The sequence below is a fragment of the Chionomys nivalis genome, chromosome 7 (genome assembly GCF_950005125.1).
Source record: "Chionomys nivalis chromosome 7, mChiNiv1.1, whole genome shotgun sequence".
Classification (NCBI taxonomy): domain Eukaryota; kingdom Metazoa; phylum Chordata; class Mammalia; order Rodentia; family Cricetidae; genus Chionomys; species Chionomys nivalis.
This window is the reverse complement of record NC_080092.1, coordinates 32,902,307-32,923,761: the sequence shown is the minus strand read 5'-3', so window position 1 is coordinate 32,923,761 and position 21,455 is coordinate 32,902,307. Positions and strand designations below refer to the sequence as shown.

General features: G+C 43.0%; 1 protein-coding gene across 1 annotated transcript; it reads left to right on the top strand.

Annotated features, from left to right (window-relative positions):
- Nucleotides 1-331: 331 nt before the first annotated feature.
- Nucleotides 332-16,042, top strand: Znf354c (zinc finger protein 354C). The gene is made up of 5 exons (XM_057776065.1): nucleotides 332-464; nucleotides 1,508-1,592; nucleotides 8,658-8,784; nucleotides 9,883-9,975; nucleotides 11,073-16,042. The coding sequence occupies exons 2-5, from the start codon at nucleotides 1,560-1,562 to the stop codon at nucleotides 12,497-12,499; spliced, it is 1,680 nt and encodes a 559-aa protein (XP_057632048.1). The 5' UTR covers nucleotides 332-464; nucleotides 1,508-1,559; the 3' UTR covers nucleotides 12,500-16,042.
- The last annotated feature ends 5,413 nt before the right edge of the window (nucleotides 16,043-21,455 follow it).

Below are 21,455 nucleotides of genomic sequence, written 5' to 3'. Positions count from 1 at the left end.
ACTCCATGAGTAGTTAGCGGACTAGCTTGGTACTTGGTGTGGGTGGGATCCTAACTCCCAAACACTAAATTCCGGTTTGGTCTTGTCATATCACTTTGCCCGCCAAGCGAACGAGTCTGAGGACTGACTGAGAGAGCCTGGCCGGGTCTGCAGAGGTTGCCAGGTTTGTAGTGCACCCCCCTCCCCCCAAGCCCTGCATTACAGCAACCTTATTACACGGGCCAAACCACAGCTACACTCAGCAATTTCTTGGTCCCGGTGCCTTCTGGGAAATGTAGTCAGAGAAGCCCCGAGGCATGCCGGGAATGGTAGTTCTCTGGGGTTTCTTCTGGTGGCGGGGCAGCTCGCGGCGTTTTGGGGGGCGCTCCTAGCCGAGGTGATCCTGACTACAAGGAGTGCGCGTCTGGGGCAGACATCCTCGAGACCGCTCGTGCTGAGGGCGGCTGGGGCGAGCGCCGACGTCCGTGAGTGCGACGGAGTGGGCGGGCGGGGCGTAGCGGGCGGTGGGCTTCGCGGCGGGCCTGGCGCGGCCTGGCGTCTGCTTCGCGGCCTTAAGGTTGAGACCCGCAGGTTGGCTCGGCCCGTCACGGAGAGCGGCGGGCCCCAGACTGCGGAGGCCGGGGACCGGTGCATCTTCTGTGGCATCTTAGCGATGCAGGTCATAAAAACAACAGCTGATACCTAGCAGTCTAGGCTAACTTCATGAATAAGCGCATCTAATACCAACTTATGGGCCCATTGTGCCCGCGGTGCAGATGAAGAAACCAAAGCATAGTGTGGCTGGAGCATTCGCTTAGACTTGTCTAGAGACTTGGACTTGAAGCAGAATTCCCTTATCTGTACGCCTTGCAATGTCTTGTCACTTTGGGCAGTCTGTGAACCCCTTGGCTATCCACCTCAGCCACGTCGGCAGCACAGCCCCACCTCTGCTGCACAGAGAACCGGCGCCAGGATTTCCCAAATGGCCAGCACTCAAGTCCTTTAGATAGACTGGCATTGAATTTGCAGAGAACTTGGACACATCATCCTTTGTGCTTTAAATCCGGCATATCCTACCTTTTGACATTGCTACAGTTTTTGTACTAGGCGCTAATGGGTGGGCGTGGAGGGACGAGTGTAAATTAGAAGTGTAGTTAAGGAATGGAGTCCTGACAGATTGGTTTGGTCAGCATTCTTACCATTTGGTTTGCGTTGTTTATACGGGATAGCTTTCTTGGGATCTCATGACCATTATGGGTGTGTTTTAAGAATTGAATCATGTTTATGTGTCTATGTGTGTGTGTGTCCGTGAGCACAGAACCTGAGGAGGCCAGAAGAGGATGTTGGATCCCCTGAAACTGGAGTTTATGGGTGCTGATAATCAAACTCAGGTTCTCTGCAAGAGCAGGAAGTGCTCTTAATCACTGGGCCACCTCTCCAGATCTCCATTGTGGGTGGTTTTAACTTCCTTGCTCCGAGCCTTTCCTTGGTACCAGAATTCCTTACCACATTTTTTTCCCCTTACCAGGCATACTTTGTCAGCACTCAGCTCTCCTTTGGCAGGAAAACTAAGAAAGGAAATGGCTGTGGATTTGCTGGCTGCTCGAGGGACGGTAAGTGAAGCTTGTCATTGCATCAGTTGCTTTCTGACTCAAGGATGTGATTGTGTTTCCCTTCTTAGCCCCTGTTACTTTTCTCACTTGCAAAATTAGCTTTCAACAGAGATATGCAAAGTCCAGTTGCATATCTGACCCTCAAGGCAAAGGTACAAAAGCCTTCCACCTTACACTTAACAAAGGAGTAGACCTGGGGACAAAGAGTTCTGCCAGGTCCCGAACAGGTACTGTCCTGTAACCACCATCTTACAAAACCTCCCAGATGCTTTTCTAAAAAGAAACCAAAAGGCGGGGTAACGGGATCCTCTAGGTGGAATGTCTATCCCATTTTCTTAGCCAAAGGAGAGGTATGGGGGTCATTCATTATAATTTAATAATTTAAAATACCTTCTGTTGCCAGGGAATTTGGTCCCCTCTCTTGGGTTCTTAATTTCATTAATAAAAGTATTTAGAAATGTACTCAGAAGGAAGCTTGAAGAAAATGTTATTAGAGTTTGAGAAAAATAACAGGCAGATAGGTTGTAAACCTTGGCAGCTGCCAGGAGGAGGGAGATGGAAAAGAGGAAGAAAACCATGCCTTAGAGTTAGGATCCTAGAGGCAGGTTCAGCAATGGAGGTCACGATACTGCATGGTAGGCAGAAAGTTGTGTGGTAGGGGAAGTAGCTTCACGGAATTCATGAGACGCCCCAGAGCGCCAAGGAAAGCATGCTTGGATTTTGTTCAGTAGTTGAAAAAAAGAAAAGGGTACAAAGGAAAAGTTGCAGTTTTCTGGGTAACTCTAAAAATCCAGCAATCTCCAAAGGTTACATGATGGAAGCCTACAAGATACTACCCAAAGGCTTCTGGGAAGTATAAATACATTATTTTATTAAGGGATAATTAGTCCTCCTTCTCCTTAGCATATCTTCCGGTGAATCAGATTTTGGTGGTGGAAGAAGCAGGTAGAGGCAAATTCCTCACCAGGTAATTGACAGGCCCAACTTGATTAGCTCTTTAAAATTTTTGAAAATTTATTATTTTTACTTTATGTGTATGAATGGTTTGCCTGCATGTTTGTGTGCACCGTGTGTGCCAGGTACCCTTGGAGGCTGGAAGAAGTTGTCAGATGCCCTGAAACTGGAGTTACAGATGGTTGTAAGACACCATGTGGGTGCTGGGAATTGAATCTGGATCCTGTGGAAAAGCAGTCAGTGCCCTTAGCCACTGAGCCATCTCTGCAGCCCCTGGATTAGCTTTTAAAGGAAGGACACAGAATATGTAAAGTTCTGGCTAGTTTAGAGTGTCAGGACTCCATCCAGGGCTAGAGGTAGAATTTCTGTCCTTTTTATCCAGAGGAAAGAACTGTCTCTAAATGAGACTTAGTAAAGCCAGAGTACTTCCCTTTCTTCGTTGGATAATTTAAATGCTGAGGAATAGCAGAGCTGATGTTTACTTTGTAGTGTTATCAGAAATAGGTTGGTCCAAAGCCAGCTGAGCAGGATGGGTTTGTCCTCAGTAGTCTCTGAAGCTCTGAATTCCTGTAAATCTGCTTTGGCTCTGCTTGTTTCTCCCCTGTAAAGTCAGTGCTATGGTAGTGACAAACACTAGCAGAATACAGTGCCCAGCAGTCCTCACTCTGGCATGGGCTATCCTCTGTCCAAAGGTTGGGATACTTCTCTGTGTGTCTATATGGACAGACGTTTTTCATTTTAGGTAAGAGAAGTTATGGAAGAGTTTGTACTTGTATTGTAGCTATTTCCTTCTGACACCATCACGAGGCACAGAGTAAAACTTGGTGACCTTCAGAAGACCTTGACCTGTGATGCAGCAATGAACTAAGGAGAACAGTACAACAGAAAACTAGGTCTGTGCTAATGAGGATGTCATGGTTGGAGCAAGAGGGTCCCAAGGCCCTAATCTGAGATTCTGATCCCCACTTGTTCCTGCCCTAGGTGTGTGTGTTAGGGACTGGGTAGCTGGTGGTGTGAGGGTCTCTCAGAGGTGGGAGAGTGACTCTGGTTGGAGGCGTTTTCGGAGTTGCTCATGCTGTGGTGGGGCATAGTACCGTAAGAAACCCCAGTCAATGCACGGGTTTGCCAAGCTAGAGGTACACAGAATTGGTGCCTGTCTGTTGGTGCCCTCTCTACCTGGGATGAATGGATGTTTCTGTATGACTCCCCTGGAAAAGATGCTCGGCAGCCGCTCCGAGCCGGTTTCCATGGACTGAGGTGCTGCTGCTGCGTGACTTTCCTATGGTCAGTGCATGGCCATCATCATAAGAAGTGTGACTGAGCAGACAGGGATGGCATTGGAGCAGTAGTGAGAGCTCCGTCTGACACACAAGATGGAGGCAGAGGGAGAGCCTAGGCCTATCATGGGGCTTTTGAAACCTCAAAGCCCACTTTCCTAATTCTTTCTAAACAGTCTACCAACTGGGAACTTGTAGACAGATTTTTCTTTGGGCTGCCAGCTCACAAAACATGACAGAGACTTGTTAATTATCAAAGCTCAGCCTATAGCTTAGGCTTGTCCCACTAGCTGAAGCATGATTAATAAAAACTCAGAGACAGAAATTGGGGTTCAACCTGAAGGTCAGAAAAATCAAAACAGTCAGCCACTGACTCTTAACCTCTGCCTCAGTCCGAAATGACAATCCTGCCTCCAGGTATCTCAGATTGAGACTGTGTCTGAGAGCTGTCTCCTCCCGTCTCCAGCCATGTAGGACTGGGATTAAAGGCTTGCACTGCCCGGTTTCTATGGCAATCTAGTGTGGCTACTGAGATTAAAGGTGTGTGTCACCACTGCTTGGTCTGTAAAGCTGACCAGTGGAGCTGTTTTACTTTCTGATCTTCAGCTTTATTTATTAAAATATAAATGAAATATCACTACAGTTAGCTCTTATGTAGGCGGCGTTTTTCTGTCCCAACCACTTGCTCCCAAATCACGACACAGAGACTAATTATTAATTATGAAAGCTTAGCCAATAGCTTAAGTTTGTTTTTAGCCAGCTCTTATAACTTAAATTAACCCATTCCTATTCATCTATGTGCTGCCCCGAAGCTCGACTATCTCATCTACGTGCTGTCCATCCCGCTTTCCTGCTTCCCCTGTGCCTCCTCGCATCTCTGCCCTTCTTCCCAGCATCCTCTGTGCCTGGAGATCCTGCCTAACTATTGGCCATTCAGCTTTTTATTAAACCAATCAGAGTGATGCTTCTTCACAGCGTACAAAAGATTATTCCACAGCAACACACATGTGCACAAATATAAATATATGCACATACATATTCACATAGAAAATAAGGACATAAATACCCACCCACCAAGAATGTGGTTATATAACTTACAGAATCTAAGGAGTGAAATGTATTTTGCAGTTGTAAAGGAGAATTTTGAGAGAAGGAAGTTTTCATAAGAGTCACCCATCACTGGCAGTAGTGTGTGAACCATACATGCAGTCCAAGTGTCTAAATATTAAATACAGGAGCAAATAATCTAATGTTTTATTTAATACACTTTATACAAACATTATTTTGCATGTAACCAATATAAAATTATCAAGGTACTAAGTGTTTGTGCGTACATGCATGTGTCTTTATGCTTACATTTGTATATATATGTGTGTGTCTTTACACACACACACACACACACACTTAGTAAACCAATCTGTTAAATGTTTAAATACACAGCACATATCACTTAGAGAAGCCACAGTTTGTGGTAATGGCCACTCATGACTGCTGTCCATCATATTGAACTGAACAGTCATAGGCAAATTACAAAAAACAAGAATTTGAAAGCAGACCAAAAAATTGTTACACAGAGAAAAATGGTGACCATTGACTTTTCATCAGAAACCAGAGTCCAGAAAAAGTCAAATGGCTTTTATATGTAGACAGAAACTGTCACTCAGTCTGTATCCACTGAAGACTGTCTTCAAGAATGAAGGCAAAATGAAGACATTCCCAGACACAAGAAAATTTAGCTTGCTTATTGCCAGCAGAACAAGAAAGATTGTAGAAAGTTCTGGTAGCTAAGAGGAAGTTGTGCTAGCTGGGAATTCAGGTTAGAGCATTAGAAAGGTAACTGGGTAAGTAGGAGTTCCTCTGAGGGCTCCTCAACCCAAGTCGCTTCACACAGACCCAGGGATACTGGTGTAAGGTCTGTGTGTACTGTTAAGGAGGATTGTAGCGGAATCTTGGCGTCCTCACTCAGTCTTGCTGTGCTGCCTCCTTTGCCTCTAAGTGGAAGCTGAACAGGAGTATGATTGGCACAGTCCTGTAACTAGGAAAACCCCATAGCCATAACATAAAGAAGAGATGGCGATGCTCGCTATACTTGCAAGTTTCTGCTACTCTTTGAAGAATATGTTTGTTGTAGAGAAGAACTAAGAATGCTGTAATTCTAGAGAAACCACCAATAATGCAAAGAAGTATATATTAGCTTCTTGTCGCTAGAACAGGGTATCTGACAGAAGCAACTTAAAAGTGGAAGAATTTATTGACTCACGGTTTTAGGGACTATAGTTCATCATGGCAGGAAAAGGAATAGCAGAATAGATTGGTCTCCGACAGTGGTAGTGTTGAGTAGAGCTTGTTCACATCTGGATAGATCTGAAAGGAGAAACCCTAACTGGAATGAGATTTCTCCAGGGCCCACCCTAGTGATCCACTTCTGCTGGCGAGGCCACAGCTGCAAAATTCTACAGTTTCGCAAAACCGTGCCCTATGCTGGGGACCAGGTGAGTGTTCAGACACATGAGCGCGTAGAGGACATCTCACACCCAGACCATAGCAAGGCACAATAGAAAAGCTGGTTTAGAAGTTCAGTTAGATTCTGGATGTTTTTGTGGTTACTGGGGACTGAACCTAGGCCCCATGTATGCCAGGCAAGTAAGTATTCTGCCACTGAGCTAAATTACACCCTGAAATAATTCAGGGGTTAAGTGTGTAATTCAAGATGTGAGGAGAAAGACTACTGACCCAAATCATCATGACCAATTAATTAAAACAAGCAATTAATTAAAGCAAAGTGTTTTCCTCATGTACAAGGGATGCCTCTCACTAAGGCAGAGTTTGAGAGGCCTGCATTGGATATAGAGAAGAATAGGCTTTTATAACTCAGGGTAGGGGGTTTCCAAATAGGTGATTTGGTGGTCAAAATAGGCAGGGTTACAGGAGCAGAACATAAATATAACAAGTTAGTCCCTCATGAACCAAAGACTTGGTTGCAAGGTGGGCAGCATAACAAGGTAGTCATGACAACAGATAGTCATAGCAAGGTGGTCATATAACCTTTCAAAACAAAGACATCATTGCCATTCCTAGAACAGGCAGTACAGATCCATTGATAGTTAAGGTTACAGGTGGGGCATAGCCAAGTCCTTGAGAAACAGATTAAATCATAAATAGGAATGAACCTAGTTTGCCTAAGTTATAGGCAGACTGGTTCTTCAGTAAAGTGCATATTTAAAATGAGTGAAGCCCTGAGTTTCATCTTCAGCACTGAAAACAAATTTGAAAGAAAGGAAGAAACAAACACAGAAAAAAATTGTGAGGATGTTAAGAAATTAATGAAGGACTGCTTTTCTGCCCCTCTCCATAAACACCAGAAAGTAATTAGGGAAGTGTTCCTGGTGTTGTGTGTGTACCTGCATAGGTGTATATATGTATAGAACTTTACAAAAGATTGTTTTGTAGCAGTAGTATATTAAGATCAAATCTAGTGTCAGGTGTCCAAATTTGCCCCATTCTTCTTTTTTTTTTTTTTTTTTTTTTTGGTTTTTCGAGACAGGGTTTCTCTGTGGTTTTTGGAGCCTGTCCTGGAACTAGCTCTTGTAGACCAGGCTGGTCTCGAACTCACAGAGATTCGCCTGCCTCTGCCTCCCGAGTGCTGGGATTAAAGGCGTGCGCCACCACCGCCCGGCTTGCCCCATTCTTCTAATGACTATGTATTTCATGTAACTTGTATTATCATTTGCCTTTTCTGACATCTATACAGTTTTACAAATCCTATGGTTCTTTTGATTTTCACATTGAATAGAAACCTGATAGTAGCTTAGAGGTCTGCTTACCTGAACTCGAACCCTAGTTCCACCTTTTTTTTCTAATATTCTCTCGGGAAGGTTACTTAACCCATTTATTTATTTATTGAGTATGTATGTCTGAGACACAGCACAAGTTTTGGGGTAAGAAGACAACTTGTAGACGTTGGTTCTCTTCTACCATGTGGATACTCGGCATCAAACTCTGGTTGTCAAGACTGGGAGGCAAGTGCCTTTACCCACTGAGTCAACTTCCTGACATGTTTTTCCATTTGCAAAATGCTGTAACTATAGCCTTGTCTTTAAAGGGTTTTCATAAGATTTAAAGGTGATAGTGTTTGCAAAGTTCCTACCGTAATCCCTAACATACTCACTAAACTATGTTTTAGAAGAAGGGGTTTCTTAGTGTTTGGTTGGTATTTTCCTCAGCTTTCCTGCTCTACATGTATTCTGATTTATATTGTTCTTTCTGTTGCTTAGATTTTGAGTGAAAGAAGGTTGTGCTTGCTTAGAAACACTATGAAGTTTTAGGTTGGGATTTTAATTCCCTACTGTCAGGGACTCTGCCCTCCAATCCCTAACCTCCACAGCTGGTGTCATATGTCTTTGGTTCTAGTGGGTTCTTAATGAATACTTGCTTAGTAAAATAGTTAATAACTGTTACCGAGAAATTACATAACTAGATGATTCAGAATACTAGTATCCTGAGATAGTGTCAGAATTTCTTGGTATGCGCCCAGTATTACCTTCATCCAGATGATGAAGATGATGGTCTATGACAGTGCTTCTCCACCTTCCTAATTAATACAACCTTTAATACAGTTCCTCATGTTGTGGTGACCCCTAATCATAAAATTATTTTTGTTGCTACTTCATAACTGTAATTTTGTACCGTTATGAATTGTAATGTAACTATCTGTTATGCAGGGTATCTGATATGTGACCCCTGTGAAAACAGTTCAGCCCCATCACCCCCCATCGTGACCCACAGGTTGAGAACTGTTGCTCTAGGGTAAGCAGGAATGGGTTTGCTGTTCCAGGAGCCTGTGACATTCAGGGATGTGGCCGTGTTCTTCAGCCAGGATGAGTGGTTGCATCTGGACTCTGCACAGAGAACCTTGTACCGGGAGGTGATGCTGGAGAACTACAGCAACCTGGCCTCCCTGGGTAAGTGGTTTGCTTCTAAACAATGTATTAGAACATCTTGAAGCTGTAACACAATCGGGGCCTGCTTGTTGGGGTTTCTGTCCCGCCCAGTACCCCACAGCCAGCAAGCCCCAAAGAAAATCACACAGAGATCTCCATAAGTTATAAAATTGATTGGCCCATTAGTTTAGGCTACATATTAGCTCTTGTAGCCTATATTAACCCATTGTTTTTATCTATGTTAGCCACATGGTTTGGTATCTTTCTCAGTAGGGCAGCTCACATCTTGTTTCTTTGGAGTCTGGGCAGGAGTGGGAGGAATGGGCTTTCTCCTTTCCAATGTTCTGTTCTCATCGCCCTGCCTTTACTTTCTCTCTGGTTGACCTGCCTATATTTGTCTGGCCAATTACTGTTTTGTTTTTTTTTTGGTTTTTTTTGTTTGTTTGTTTTTTGGATTTTTCGAGACAGGGTTTCTCCGTAGCTTCTGGTTCCTGTCCTGGAACTAGCTCTTGTAGACCAGGCTGGCCTCGAACTCACAGAGATCTGCCTGCCTCTGCCTCCCGAGTGCTGGGATTAAAGGCGTGCGCCACCACCGCCCGGCAATTACTGTTTATTTAAACATGATTGACAAAATACAGACAATTCTCCCGTACCATGAAGCTGCTTCTTTGGGTTCAGAACCCACTGTTTTCTACCCCATTGTGCTGCAGGGGAAGTCACATCTCTGAAGAGTGAAAGTCTATTTTTCTCTCATACTGTTTATGCTTTTTTTCTCCCTTCTTTGCCCTTCCTTGCATCTTGCTCCCAGTTTTCTGACACAGGCCAGTCACTATATCCCAGTTTATGTAGTTTGATAGTCTGAAATTCATCTAAGACATTTAGATGTTATTGAAAACTGTACAGGCATACCGTGTCTCAGAGAAGTTCATTTCCAGAACCATGTAGTAATTTTGAATCGGCTCTTGCTTGTTGCCCCATGCCCTAATCTTCATTGCCCTTCGGAAGTGTGTGTCCCACCTTCCAAGACTGACCTTCCCTGCTGTTGAGTGGTATCTGAAGAGGCTCTGAGATTGCTCTTCAGGCCATTCATCTCAACTCTGTTCCCTTTCTCATGAGCAGGGATCCAGCTTTCAATACCTTGGGTGATTGGCAAACTGCAGAAAGGACAAGATCCCTGCATTGCCAGAAAAGATCGCAAAGACACCTGCCGAGGTGAGTGAGCCACTGGGAAATGGAGACGCAGGGATCTGCATGAGTATGTCATGGAAGGGCAGTGCAACAGTGACATTTTGTAAGTCATGAGCCCTGTTGTGGTGTTTAGGGCCTGTTGTTTTTAAACAGATGGCTTGTTGACATGCAGCCATCTCAGTGCAATGGTGTAACCTTAATCCATTTCCAGTATGACTGAGTAAAGAACAATAGAGTCAGAGCTGAACTTGGGGTTGGGCATACTCAGACCTTCAGAACAAACTGACTTCACAAAACTTACAGATTTTCATGATTCTCATAAGATTCTTACAAAGAGATTATAGTCTTCTGGTTCCAATTATAGAAGAAATGAAAATAGCATTTCTCCATTTGCCTAGCAGAAAGATAGAAAGTGATGAGAGATAGCCAGAAAAACATGCCATTCGTTCAGTCTGAGATGTAGATTGGTGCACATGGCTGACCTGTTCTATAGTTTTTCCTTTTGATCAATGTATTCAACTGAGATCAAACATGGTTGTGTTTAGGGCTGTTGCAATTTCTAATATCCAAATACTATCTTTTTGGCAGAGTTCTTTCCCCTCTCTCAGGCTGTAATGAATGTACAGTTGAATATAAAGTCACAATTTTAAGAAAAACAGCCCAAACATTTTTAAATTATTAACTGTTTCAGAGGTAGCATGGGGAAAAAGATGCAATCATGCAAGTGACGTGTGAGTAGAAGAAAGTAGAGAGCGACCTGCCTGCCTCCTGTGTTTGCAGAGGGGGAAGTGGGGAAGGCCTGAGGAGTGAATTCCATGGTTGCTTACTTCCGCCTGTCACTTCACATGGTCCATATCCTTCTCTGTTCTGTTCTGTCTTCCCTGTCTTAATTTTTGTTTCTCTAGAACTGCATTGATTGGTCCAGTTTATTCTCCTACCCTGCTTCTTAACTGTACATTTAGTTCTTGCCATCCTACTTTCCCTCCAGTTTCGGGTCCATGTTTGGCGTCAGGGTGCACCAAACCTCCTTTATATGTGTTGCTGCCAATCTCATTGGCCTTCTCGTGCATCCATGTCTCTCTTCCAGCAAAGGAAGAATTAATTCTTCCAATTCTTTTCAGATTTCCAGATTTGGCCAGAGTTAGAAACATTGCTTCCCAAACAAGATATTTTTATTGAAGAAGCATCTCGTGGACTAATAAACCATGAATCCACTGAGGGTGCTCACTGGAAAACCAACTTTGGAAAAGTTGTGAAATCTGAGAGCCTAACAACACAGGAGCAAGAAAAGAAAGTTCATGAGCAGGGGGCAGCATCACCCAAGGAAACTGTCAGTGAAGATGGAAATCCCACAGACTCTGAGCTTGGGAAACCCTTGCTTACAGATAAAGCGCTTGTCTCACAAGAGAGTGATCCGCTAGAAAGGGAACCTGATATGTATCACACTTTGGAGAAGGATTTACCACAGGATTTTGATTTAATGAGAAGCTTCCAGGTTTACCCAGGACAAAAACCTTATGCCTGCAATGAATGTGGGAAGAGGTTTACCCAAAGTCTCCATCTTCTTGAGCACAAGAGGCTTCACACTGGGGAGAAACCTTACAAGTGCAGTGAGTGTGGGAAAAACTTCAGCCATAGATCTTCCCTCCTGGCTCACCAGCGAACCCACACTGGAGAGAAGCCATACAAGTGTAGTGAGTGTGAGAAAGCATTTGGCAGCAGTTCCACACTCATTAAACACTTGAGGGTGCACACTGGAGAGAAACCTTACCGTTGCCGGGAATGTGGGAAGGCCTTCAGCCAGTGTTCAACCCTCACTGTGCACCAGAGGATTCACACCGGGGAGAAGCTCTACAAATGTGCCGAGTGTGACAAGGCCTTTAATTGCAGAGCAAAGCTTCACAGACATCAGAGAATCCACACAGGGGAGAAACCCTATAAATGTGCTGAGTGTGGGAAAGGCTACAGTCAGTTCCCATCCCTAGCTGAACATCAGAGACTCCATACTGGAGAAGAGCTTTGCCAGTGCTTACAGTGTGGGAGAACCTTTACACGTGTCTCCACCCTTATTGAACATCAGAGAATTCATACTGGTCAGAAACCATATCAGTGCAATGAATGTGGGAAGACCTTCAACCAGTATTCATCCTTCAATGAACATCGCAAGATCCATACCGGGGAGAAGCTGTACACATGTGAAGAATGCGGGAAAGCCTTTGGCTGTAAATCCAACCTTTATCGACATCAGAGGATCCATACTGGAGAGAAGCCCTATCAGTGTAATCAGTGTGGAAAGGCCTTCAGCCAGTATTCATTCCTCACTGAACACGAGCGGATCCATACTGGAGAGAAGCTCTACAAGTGTATGGAATGTGGGAAAGCCTACAGTTATAGGTCAAACCTCTGTAGACACAAAAAAGTCCACCTGAAGGAAAGGCTCTACAAATGGAAGGAGTACGGGACACCTTTCATCTATGGCTCGTCCCTCACTCCATATCAGAAATTTCTGAGAGGAGACAAACCTGAGAACTTTAATTCATCCCTCTAATCCAAGACAGCAACCAGAAGAGTAGTAACTAGAGTACAAATCAAAATGGATTTCATCTTTTTTACTTCTACAACAAATAGTTACTACTAAGTCATGGATAGTTGAACAGTAAAAATACAAAGGATGCTGATGTCAACCATTTAAGAACTACTACAAAAAGATTTTTTAAATCTGTCATTTTTTTAAATTCATACAAAAAGTTTGAAAAGCCTCATTTAAAAAACAAGACACATGAGTAAGTTGCTTATGTATAAGCATTGTTTCATGAGATAGTCATCTCTTTTTAAGAACTTCCATGCATGAATTTTCTTTTCAAGATAGTCTCTGAAATAGTTGGTAATGCGAAGAATTACGGGGTCTCAGTCCCTAAAGTGATGAGCTGGTATAGGGAGACCTCCTTTTCATAAAGAACCACTACGGAGGAAAAGAATAATTGTTGTGTATCAACAAGGAAGCTTTTATGAAGTGCCCCTTATACAACATATGTGTGTATTGTATGTATGCATATATATTCATATATACACACACATGACTTTTATGTATATATGGTCATGTCACTTAACTGGGGGTACAGTTTGAAAGTGCTTCATAGGCAGTTCCATGTTAATAGGAACATCATTGCACTTGAACAATCCTAGATGGTCTGGGTCAGCCAATCAGTGTGCTCTCTTAAGGTGATAAGCATACCATACTTTTAAAAGATTGTTTTTTTGAGATTATAATTTAATTACAATGTTTCTCCTTTCCCTTTCTCCCTCCAGACCCTCATAATTCCTCCCTATTCTCCTTCAAATTTATGGCCTTTTTTTTTTTTTTTACTAATTGTTATGCATGCATGTATCCATACTTTTTATAGTAATTTTCTATTGGTTTGCTTGTTTATTTTAGATAGGGTCTCACTATGTAGCCTAGGATGGCCTTGAGCTCATTATGTAGCCCAGATGGGCTTTGAATTTGCAGTTTTACTGCCTCATCCTCCCACATCCTGGGATTACAGTCATGAGCCATCATGCTTAGTGTAAATGTTGTTAGTGGAATGTATATAAAAGTATAGTATAGCACAGGAGTAAACTAGTAATGTAGTTTGTCACCATCATCATGTGTCATGTACTGTACATAGTTGTATGTGCTGCAATGTCATCTGGCTGCCAGCACAGCAGGTTTGTTTGCACAAGTGAGAATTGCATTGTGCCTAAGGTATTATAATGGTTATAAGGTCATGGCAGCTCTGATGTCATTAGGCAAGTGGGAATTTTCCAGGCCAGTTATAGTCTGATGAGACCACTGTGATATATGTTGTCTATCATTGATCAAAGCATCATCATAGGCAAATAGCCACATGTATATACTCACATATACATGTGTTCATGTGTATGCTAATGTATATACATATACACACAAAGAGTTTAGGAATTTTTTTCTCCATAGTCCGTAATGATTAAAGATAGTCAGTTTACTAATTTAGAATTTACTTTTTCAAATTAAATGTTTCTTCCAAGGAGAACTTTCTTCTGTTCTCCTGAATTTGTAGTGGATCTGGTTCTGTATAGCTGAATAGAGGCTTAGTACTATAGAAGTTGGCCTGAGCAGACACAGGCGGGAAGACTTGTCATCCAAACAGTATGTTATGTGTTGTAGAGGCCAATGTTGACAGAGTCTCTTGCTATGAATCTGTTAGCACTTTAGGACCAGGAGGGATTTTAATTTATAGCCTTTCAAGAACCGAGGTCTTCAGCTCTGATAATCTATGATAGTTACAGGTTCATTTCTATCCTCAAGGCTCAAGAAGACTGTTTTGTAACCTGTTCAAATGTTATTGCTAGTGATGTATCATTTATCTTTAGAGTTTCCTCTAGCTTTGGTCTTAGTAGTGGAGTTGAGAACATACCTCCTTTTCTTCTGTCTCTGTTTATACCTGCTTCTATAATAACTACTTAACTTCTGAAAGCAAACGAAGGTCCTGATGGAGGTATTGCTTCGGTATGCTTCTGTGTGAGGCTATCTTTATTATACAATTTCTAATACTTTTTTCTTTGTAGTGCTGACGACTGAATCCAGGGCCTTATACATACTCAGAAGGTGCTCTACCACTGAGTTATATCTCCAGCCCTTAGGATTTAAGTATAAAGTTATAGATGAATATTTTATGTTAAACTATCTACTCATCACTTTTAATATTTTATATCTCCCCTAGTCCTAGTTCCTTACTGCATTGGTTTGTCATTTTAGAAATTGCCTAAGAGCATTAATTAGACCCTCTGTCTGAGGAAAGAATTAGAATGAAGCAGGCATTCAGCATATGTTTCTTGATTGACTTCTTTTGGCTCATCAGAGTAGTTTTATGTCTTTAAGTGTGTTTGTAAGAAAAATAAGGCTCCAGATGAACCTTGGAATTTCTTCCATCCCTAGTGGCCATGAGCATGCTCAGTGCCCACTTTTTGGTTTGCAAATGCCATTCACCATCAAAAGGATTCAAGACTCCTTGAAGAAATGGCTGGTTGCATGTTTGGTACAGGGGGAATATAAATGCACCTACAGTATATCCTTATGATAAAGCATCATTTTAGAATTACTGACTTGAAGATGCATCCTTTGGTCAAACTTAGGATACTTCAAACATCAAAAAAGAAAAAAAAACAGAATTGGATGTAATATTTTCAAAAGGCTACGGGGAAAAAACTTCATAAAATTATTTGAGGAAAGCCATCTTTTAACTATATACAAAACCAATAAGCTTAGAAAAATCATTTAACAACTGTTATTGTCATTAAATCTGGCAAAAAAATGATTGATTGTAAAACCTACCTACTACAAGAAAAAAATTTAAGGAACATTGCATAACCGCAAAAGAAGACAGCTGTGCAGATCCTTTATTGAGCTATGCAGAAGAAGCACCTGCTTTCATATTGAGCTCTGGTAGGCAGAGTTCCCCTTCATGTGGGAAGCAACCATTGTGGCTTCTGCCAAGGCTGTAGAAGCACACTATTATTTGTGATACACTGCTAAAACCAGTTAGCAGAAATCTACAGAAATCTCTTTATCTACACTTACCTTCCTGTTTACAGAGAATTGAGAGTAACAAGTTAGAGTATACAGTCATAGAATTAGAGTTTGAGACATTGGAAATGACCATTGAGCTGCTCTTTTCAAATAGCCAGTCTGTTAGAACAAAAGTGGGCTTTTTTCCCCAAGGCTCCCGAGACAGCCACATGCAAAGTGTGATCCTTTATTGAGAAATGTAGTCAGGAAAAAACTGTAAAAGACATTTGGGGGATGTTTAGGAAAATACAAAGATGAGAATAGGTATTAGATAATGTCGTATGCTTATTTTCTTAGAATAGGAAAGATTTTGAGTTTATATTTCCCTATCATGCATGCAAAAGTTTTAAGTTGACAGGTCATCCTGTCTGCGGGATATTTTAAATTGAAATTGTAGAATTGATCAATGATTGTTGAATCTTCGTGGTGGATATAGAGTTTCTTATTGGTCACCCTTTAAACTTGTCTGTATGTGTGCTTAAATTTAATAAAAATTGAGGCAAAAAATTATTTATAGTGATAAATGTGAGGTTTCTGTTCCGAATCCTTTCCTGTGCTTAGAGAAACACAGGTTTGAGAGTTCATCTTCCATGAGTATGTTTGTAACCTGTAGATGATGGATTTGGCTTCCCTTTAAATGACATAAACACCCTGCCATCTCTCTCACTGCCTACAACTGATACCCAGGCCAGTTGTTCAGATGCCCTCAGAAATAATGGCAGCAGATTAGAGAAGGAAACACGTGTGAAACAGAAATCTGGCATTCTGGGCATTTCTGTGGAGCAGAGTGGGAGCTGAGCAGGCCAGTCACGTCTTTGTGCTCTGACCCCTCTCTCTGGCCAGAGGAGCTGTGAGCCAGCGGTGGTCAGCAAGGTCTTCATCAGTTTCTTTCCACTGTTTCTTTCTACTTGTGCTTGATGTGGATGTGACGTGAGGCAGAGAAAAGAACCTAAAACCTCGGATTTATAGTCATGAGACCAGAGACTCTTGGGATAGAATGTCAGAAAAAGGAAACTTAAGAAAGTGATCTACAGATTTGTCCATACAGTCTTGGTGGTCACTGTGATCTCTGCATACGTTGGTCTCCAGGTATGTAGTCCATTTGTATTAGGGTTTTTCAGAAGCACAGAACCAACAGAATCGGGTCTATATTCAAAGGGAATCATTAGACTGGCTTACATGATAGAATTGGAGTACTCCAGCAATAGCTGGTCTCACACCAGAAAGGCTGAGAACACAGTAGTTCCATGAAGCTGAGTGCCTCCACCTCCCCACCCGAGCACCAAAGGTCTAGAGGATTCCTGGAGAGCCACTGGTCTTTGGTCCTCATTGGAGAATCTCAGATGCTTTCAAGCTAGCTAAGCTAGACTTGCTTATACAGCAGCATCAAATGAGATGTCTCAAACAAGATGGAAGGTGAGGACGGATACCTGTGGTTGCCCTCTGACCTCTGTGTGCAGGCTGTGCCTTGCACACTCACATGTGTTCCCCCTTCCCCATTTAAAAAAAAGCACCTTAAATTTTCTTGAGACTCCTTTGACCCATGTGTAATTTAGATATGCATTGTTGAACCTCAAGGTATCAGAAGACATTCATTCCCAGCTGATTTCTAGTTTAGTTCAGTTTTTGGTTTAAAAGTTTATATTATTTCTGTTCATTACTTGCTGGGCTATGCTTTGAGGTTCAGAATGGCCTGTCATGGTAAATAGTTCATTGTCAGTTTAAGAAGAGATACATTCACTTCTTCTCTGTCTGTCTGTCTCTCTCCTCTTTCTATTGTTTTGGGTTTTGCATCTTTCTTCTTTGGGCTTTGATAATCTTCCTGTAAAATCTCAGATTTGCAGTTGCCAAGATCTGGGCTCTGATATGAGCATTACTTTCCCTCTCATCCAAACACTAAGCAGGCCTGGCCCTGTTTGTCTCCCAAGATTAGACAACATTGGCCACATTCAGGATAGCATGGCCCTGTACTATCCTCTTCTCATCAAAGAGAGACTTGAAGAGCTGGAACTGTCTGATGATCATATTCTGGTTAAAAGTTTCCAGTAACGCCTTGCTCCTGGGGACAAGCTTTCGTTTCAGAGACCAGGCTGACCTTCCTCCTCCCTGCCAGAGCACAAGGAGAATTTTCTTCTGTTTTCTCTGTGTCTTAGTTTCTTTTCCTGTAACGACTTAGTGGAGAAAGGGTTTATTTTGGCTCACAATTCAAGTGTACAACAGGGTTGGAAGCAGCTGGCTGCATCCACACCCTGGAAGCAGAGAGCAAGGGATGCTAATGCTCTGCTCAGGCTCCATTTCACATAGTTCAGGACCCAGCCCAGGTAATGGTGCTGCTACTGTCAGGATGGGTCTGCCAATATCAGCTATGTCAGAACCCCTCAAAGGCATGCTTAGAGGCTAAATAATCCTCACAGGTGTCTCTGGAGAAATGGGGAGTGGAGGCAAGGGGAATGATGTGGATTCCCCTCTGTATGCTGTGAATATCTTTGGTTAATAAAGACTCTGTTTTGGGCCTGTGATAGGGTAGAGCAGAGCTAGGCAGGGAAAAGTAAACTGAATGTTGGGAGGGAGAAGGTAGAATGAAGAGAAGCCATAAGTCATGTAGCCCTGCCGGACACAGATGCCTGAAATTTACCCAGTAAGCCATAACCTCGTGGCAATACACAGATTAATGGAGACGAGTTAAATTAATATGTAGGAGCTACCAAAAGGAAGCTAGAGCTAATAGGTCAAGCAGTGATTTAATTAATACAGTTTCTGTGTGGTTATTTCGGGTCTGAACTGCTGAGTGGTCCAGAAACAAACAAGCTGCCCTTCTACTACAGGGGAGCACATGGCCCAAAAGATAAGAAAGGAGGGAAAAAGGAATGGAGAAGTGTACACAAGAAGGAAGAAATGACCTTGGTGTCAATAAGGATTTTGATGGGAAAATATTAGACTGATCTGGGTGTGGGAGCACACTCCTATAACTCTGGTAGTTGCAAAATAGAGGCAGGCAGATCTCTGTCAAGTTTGAGACCAACCTTTTCTAAATGATGAGCTCTGGAATAGTCTCGAAATGAGGGCTGGAGAGATGGCTCAATCGGTAAGAGTGCTTGCTGCTCTCCCAGAGGACCAGAGTGTGATTCCCAGCACCCACACCAGGGGGCTCACAACCACCCTTAAATCTAGGTTCAGGGAATTTGATGCCCTCTTCTGACTTCTGTAGAAGCCTCACACATGTGGCATTCACACACATACATAAGCAAACTTTTTAAAACAAACAGACGATGTTAAAAACTGTTTACACAGCTCATACAAATGCCTGTGTCACCTCATCATTGAATGATGTCACCAAGAAGGCAGTATCAACTAGATATTTGCAAAATGGTGAAGTGGCCTGTGATTTTATAAAAAAGGTAGAAGTTGACAATACTGTAGAAATATAAACTAAAATCTACAGTCAGGAGTTATTAAGAATTATCAAATGAATACAATAAGATATTAGAATAGCAAAGCTTCTGAAACATGGGGCACTCCTAGCATGTAGCACCCAATAGCTCACAGCCACGTATTCTCTTCACAGCCACCCCCACCCCAGGATTTTACACAATTAGAGGAGTCTGCCCCCAGTTCCCTACCCACTCCCCAATACTGGCTAGCACACAGTGGGTGAGAGAGAACACTTCCTCAGTGCAATGCTGCTAACAGGTTGGCTGCCTAAATTTAGAAAATACACAAGCCTTCCAATTAAGCTTGAATTCCAGAAAAATTTCCTTTTCTTTTTTCTCTTTCTTTCTTCTTCTTCTTCTTCTTCTTCTTCTTCTTCTTCTTCTTCTTCTTCTTCTTCTTCTTCTTTTTTTTTTTTTTGTATGTTTCTTATTTTACTCTAAAAGTGTTTCTGTTTCTCTGGATTTCAAATTTAGCTCAGTGACTAGTGTTTTCTCCTGGAAAGCCTACTCATAGAAGAAAGGGTCACAGTAATTGGGTTGAGGTGACTCTTGGCTAAGTCATATCCCAAGGTAAGTTAGAAGAGGATGCCCCTTCTCCCCCATGGGGTGCTGATTTAAGTAGCCATAGCCAGTGTTCTTAGATGTCTCCCTGCCCCAGGAGTCTGGGGCTCATGGCCAAGATGGGCTTGCCAATGTGACATGTCTCTCCTTCCCAAGTTTAGGCTGGGGATGAGTGTAGTCAAGGTAACAAACCAACACGGTCATGATTTGCAAAACCACAGATGCTTTAATAAGTTATGAAAGTAAAGAGTCAAGTTTTACTATACAGAACAAAAACGCATCAATGGCTGTTGTCAGATAAAATGTTGTGATTTAAGCTGAGCACCGTGTTTGGCTCCATTTGGTGGCCACCTGTCACACAGGAGTAGATAAAGTCAGAATGTTACCTCGGACAAAGACATTGCTATTGAGTACCAGTTATATACTTAAAACAGACCCCAAAAGACGACTCTTAAAACACAAATGTGAGGTTTATAGGCGAAATTCCACGGGATTTCCTAGGGACTTTTCTTCAAAGTGGCCTGATTCTCCCTAAGAATAAAAAATGACTCCCAGGTGCCTTGGGATTTCTTTCCGGGTGAAGTAGGACAGCCTGGGTGATCACACAGTGCTGAAGACTTCTAGAGGACCCCTACCTGCCTCTGGGGCTACAAGAATGCCTCAGAGGTAAAAGCTGCTTTGACTGCCTAGGGCTGCTTCTAAGTCCGTTCTCTGGATAGTCCCATGCTCAGGAACTCACAGTGTCTCTGAGCCCAGTGGGCACTTGTTCCCATGAGCACCACTAGCTCCATAGAGGCCTGGCAAGACACCAAGGATGTCTTGTGGGACCTCATCTCCCTCAGGGCATCTGACTTGCTGGGGCTGTTCGGCATGGGGCGTCTATGAAGCCCTGCTTTACTGAGATCGGACAACGGGGTGTTACTATCCTATAGCCACTAGAATGGGTAAACTCAGCCATATCCTGGCTACTATAAGTCTAGAACATTCCTCTACATTCTACCGAAGCTGGGAAATACTCAGTTCTTCAACCCGTGGGTAAACCCAGCTGACCTGGATTCAACAAATGAGGACCAGCCATAGGATTCATTCCCTGCTTCAAGAGGCAGGAAAGCAGACCTGTTCTCAACCACATCCTAGGAGACATATTCAAAGGCATTTTTCCAGTTTGGTTCTTTGGGAGCCAGGCAGTGAGTAGTATGTATGGGATGTGGGAGGCAAGGAAAGGGTGGCAGGGTCTGTCCACCTTCTGGGAAGGAAGTTAAGCACCATCTTAAACATTAGTCCAGCTGGTCTCTATACGCTGACTTCTTCCCACAGACCATCCATAGACACCCCTGCCCACACGCACACACGCACATGCAGATTTACACAAGCACGCTGAGCACCTCAAAACTCAGTGGAGGATGAGCCACAAGGGCATTGACTCAAGTCTCAGGATTCTTACTCTGATTGGCAGGACTGAGGGGGAGGGAGTGTCACTAAGAGAAAATAATCATCTGTGATTGGTGAGAACACAGAACTTCTAGAAGTCTCAGAATTACGGTCAGGTTAGACCCAGCTAGGGAGCTAATGTGCCCTGGGTCTTTCCATGTGGGGATGTTGGTGTGACATGCTCACAAAATGCCAGGGAATGAGAGACAAATCATCCAGCGGCTCCCTTTTAATCCCCCCTCACATCTGGCTCACCAAACACTATTCTACCACAAACGAAGTTATCTAAGCTTCTAAAGATAAAGTGGGGCTCCCACCTCCCACCCTGTACTTCCTATGGCAGACAGTGTTGTTGGGTTCTATAACTTCTAAAGGTTGGAAGTGGGCAAGGCCAAGGTAAGACTACAGGCAAAACCCACCCTCTTAACCTGAGGCCCCAGAACCTGGTACCTTACCACCCCGGTGGCGGTACTGGGAGCCCAGGAAAGGGAGAG

Coding starts and splice junctions, on each gene's coding strand:
- Znf354c (XM_057776065.1), top strand. CDS start 1,560: ATGGCTGTGGATTTGCTGGCTGCTCGAGGGACG. Junction 8,785..9,882: donor CAGCAACCTGGCCTCCCTGG/GTAAGTGGTTTG, acceptor TCTCATGAGCAG/GGATCCAGCTTTCAATACCT. Junction 9,976..11,072: donor TCGCAAAGACACCTGCCGAG/GTGAGTGAGCCA, acceptor AATTCTTTTCAG/ATTTCCAGATTTGGCCAGAG.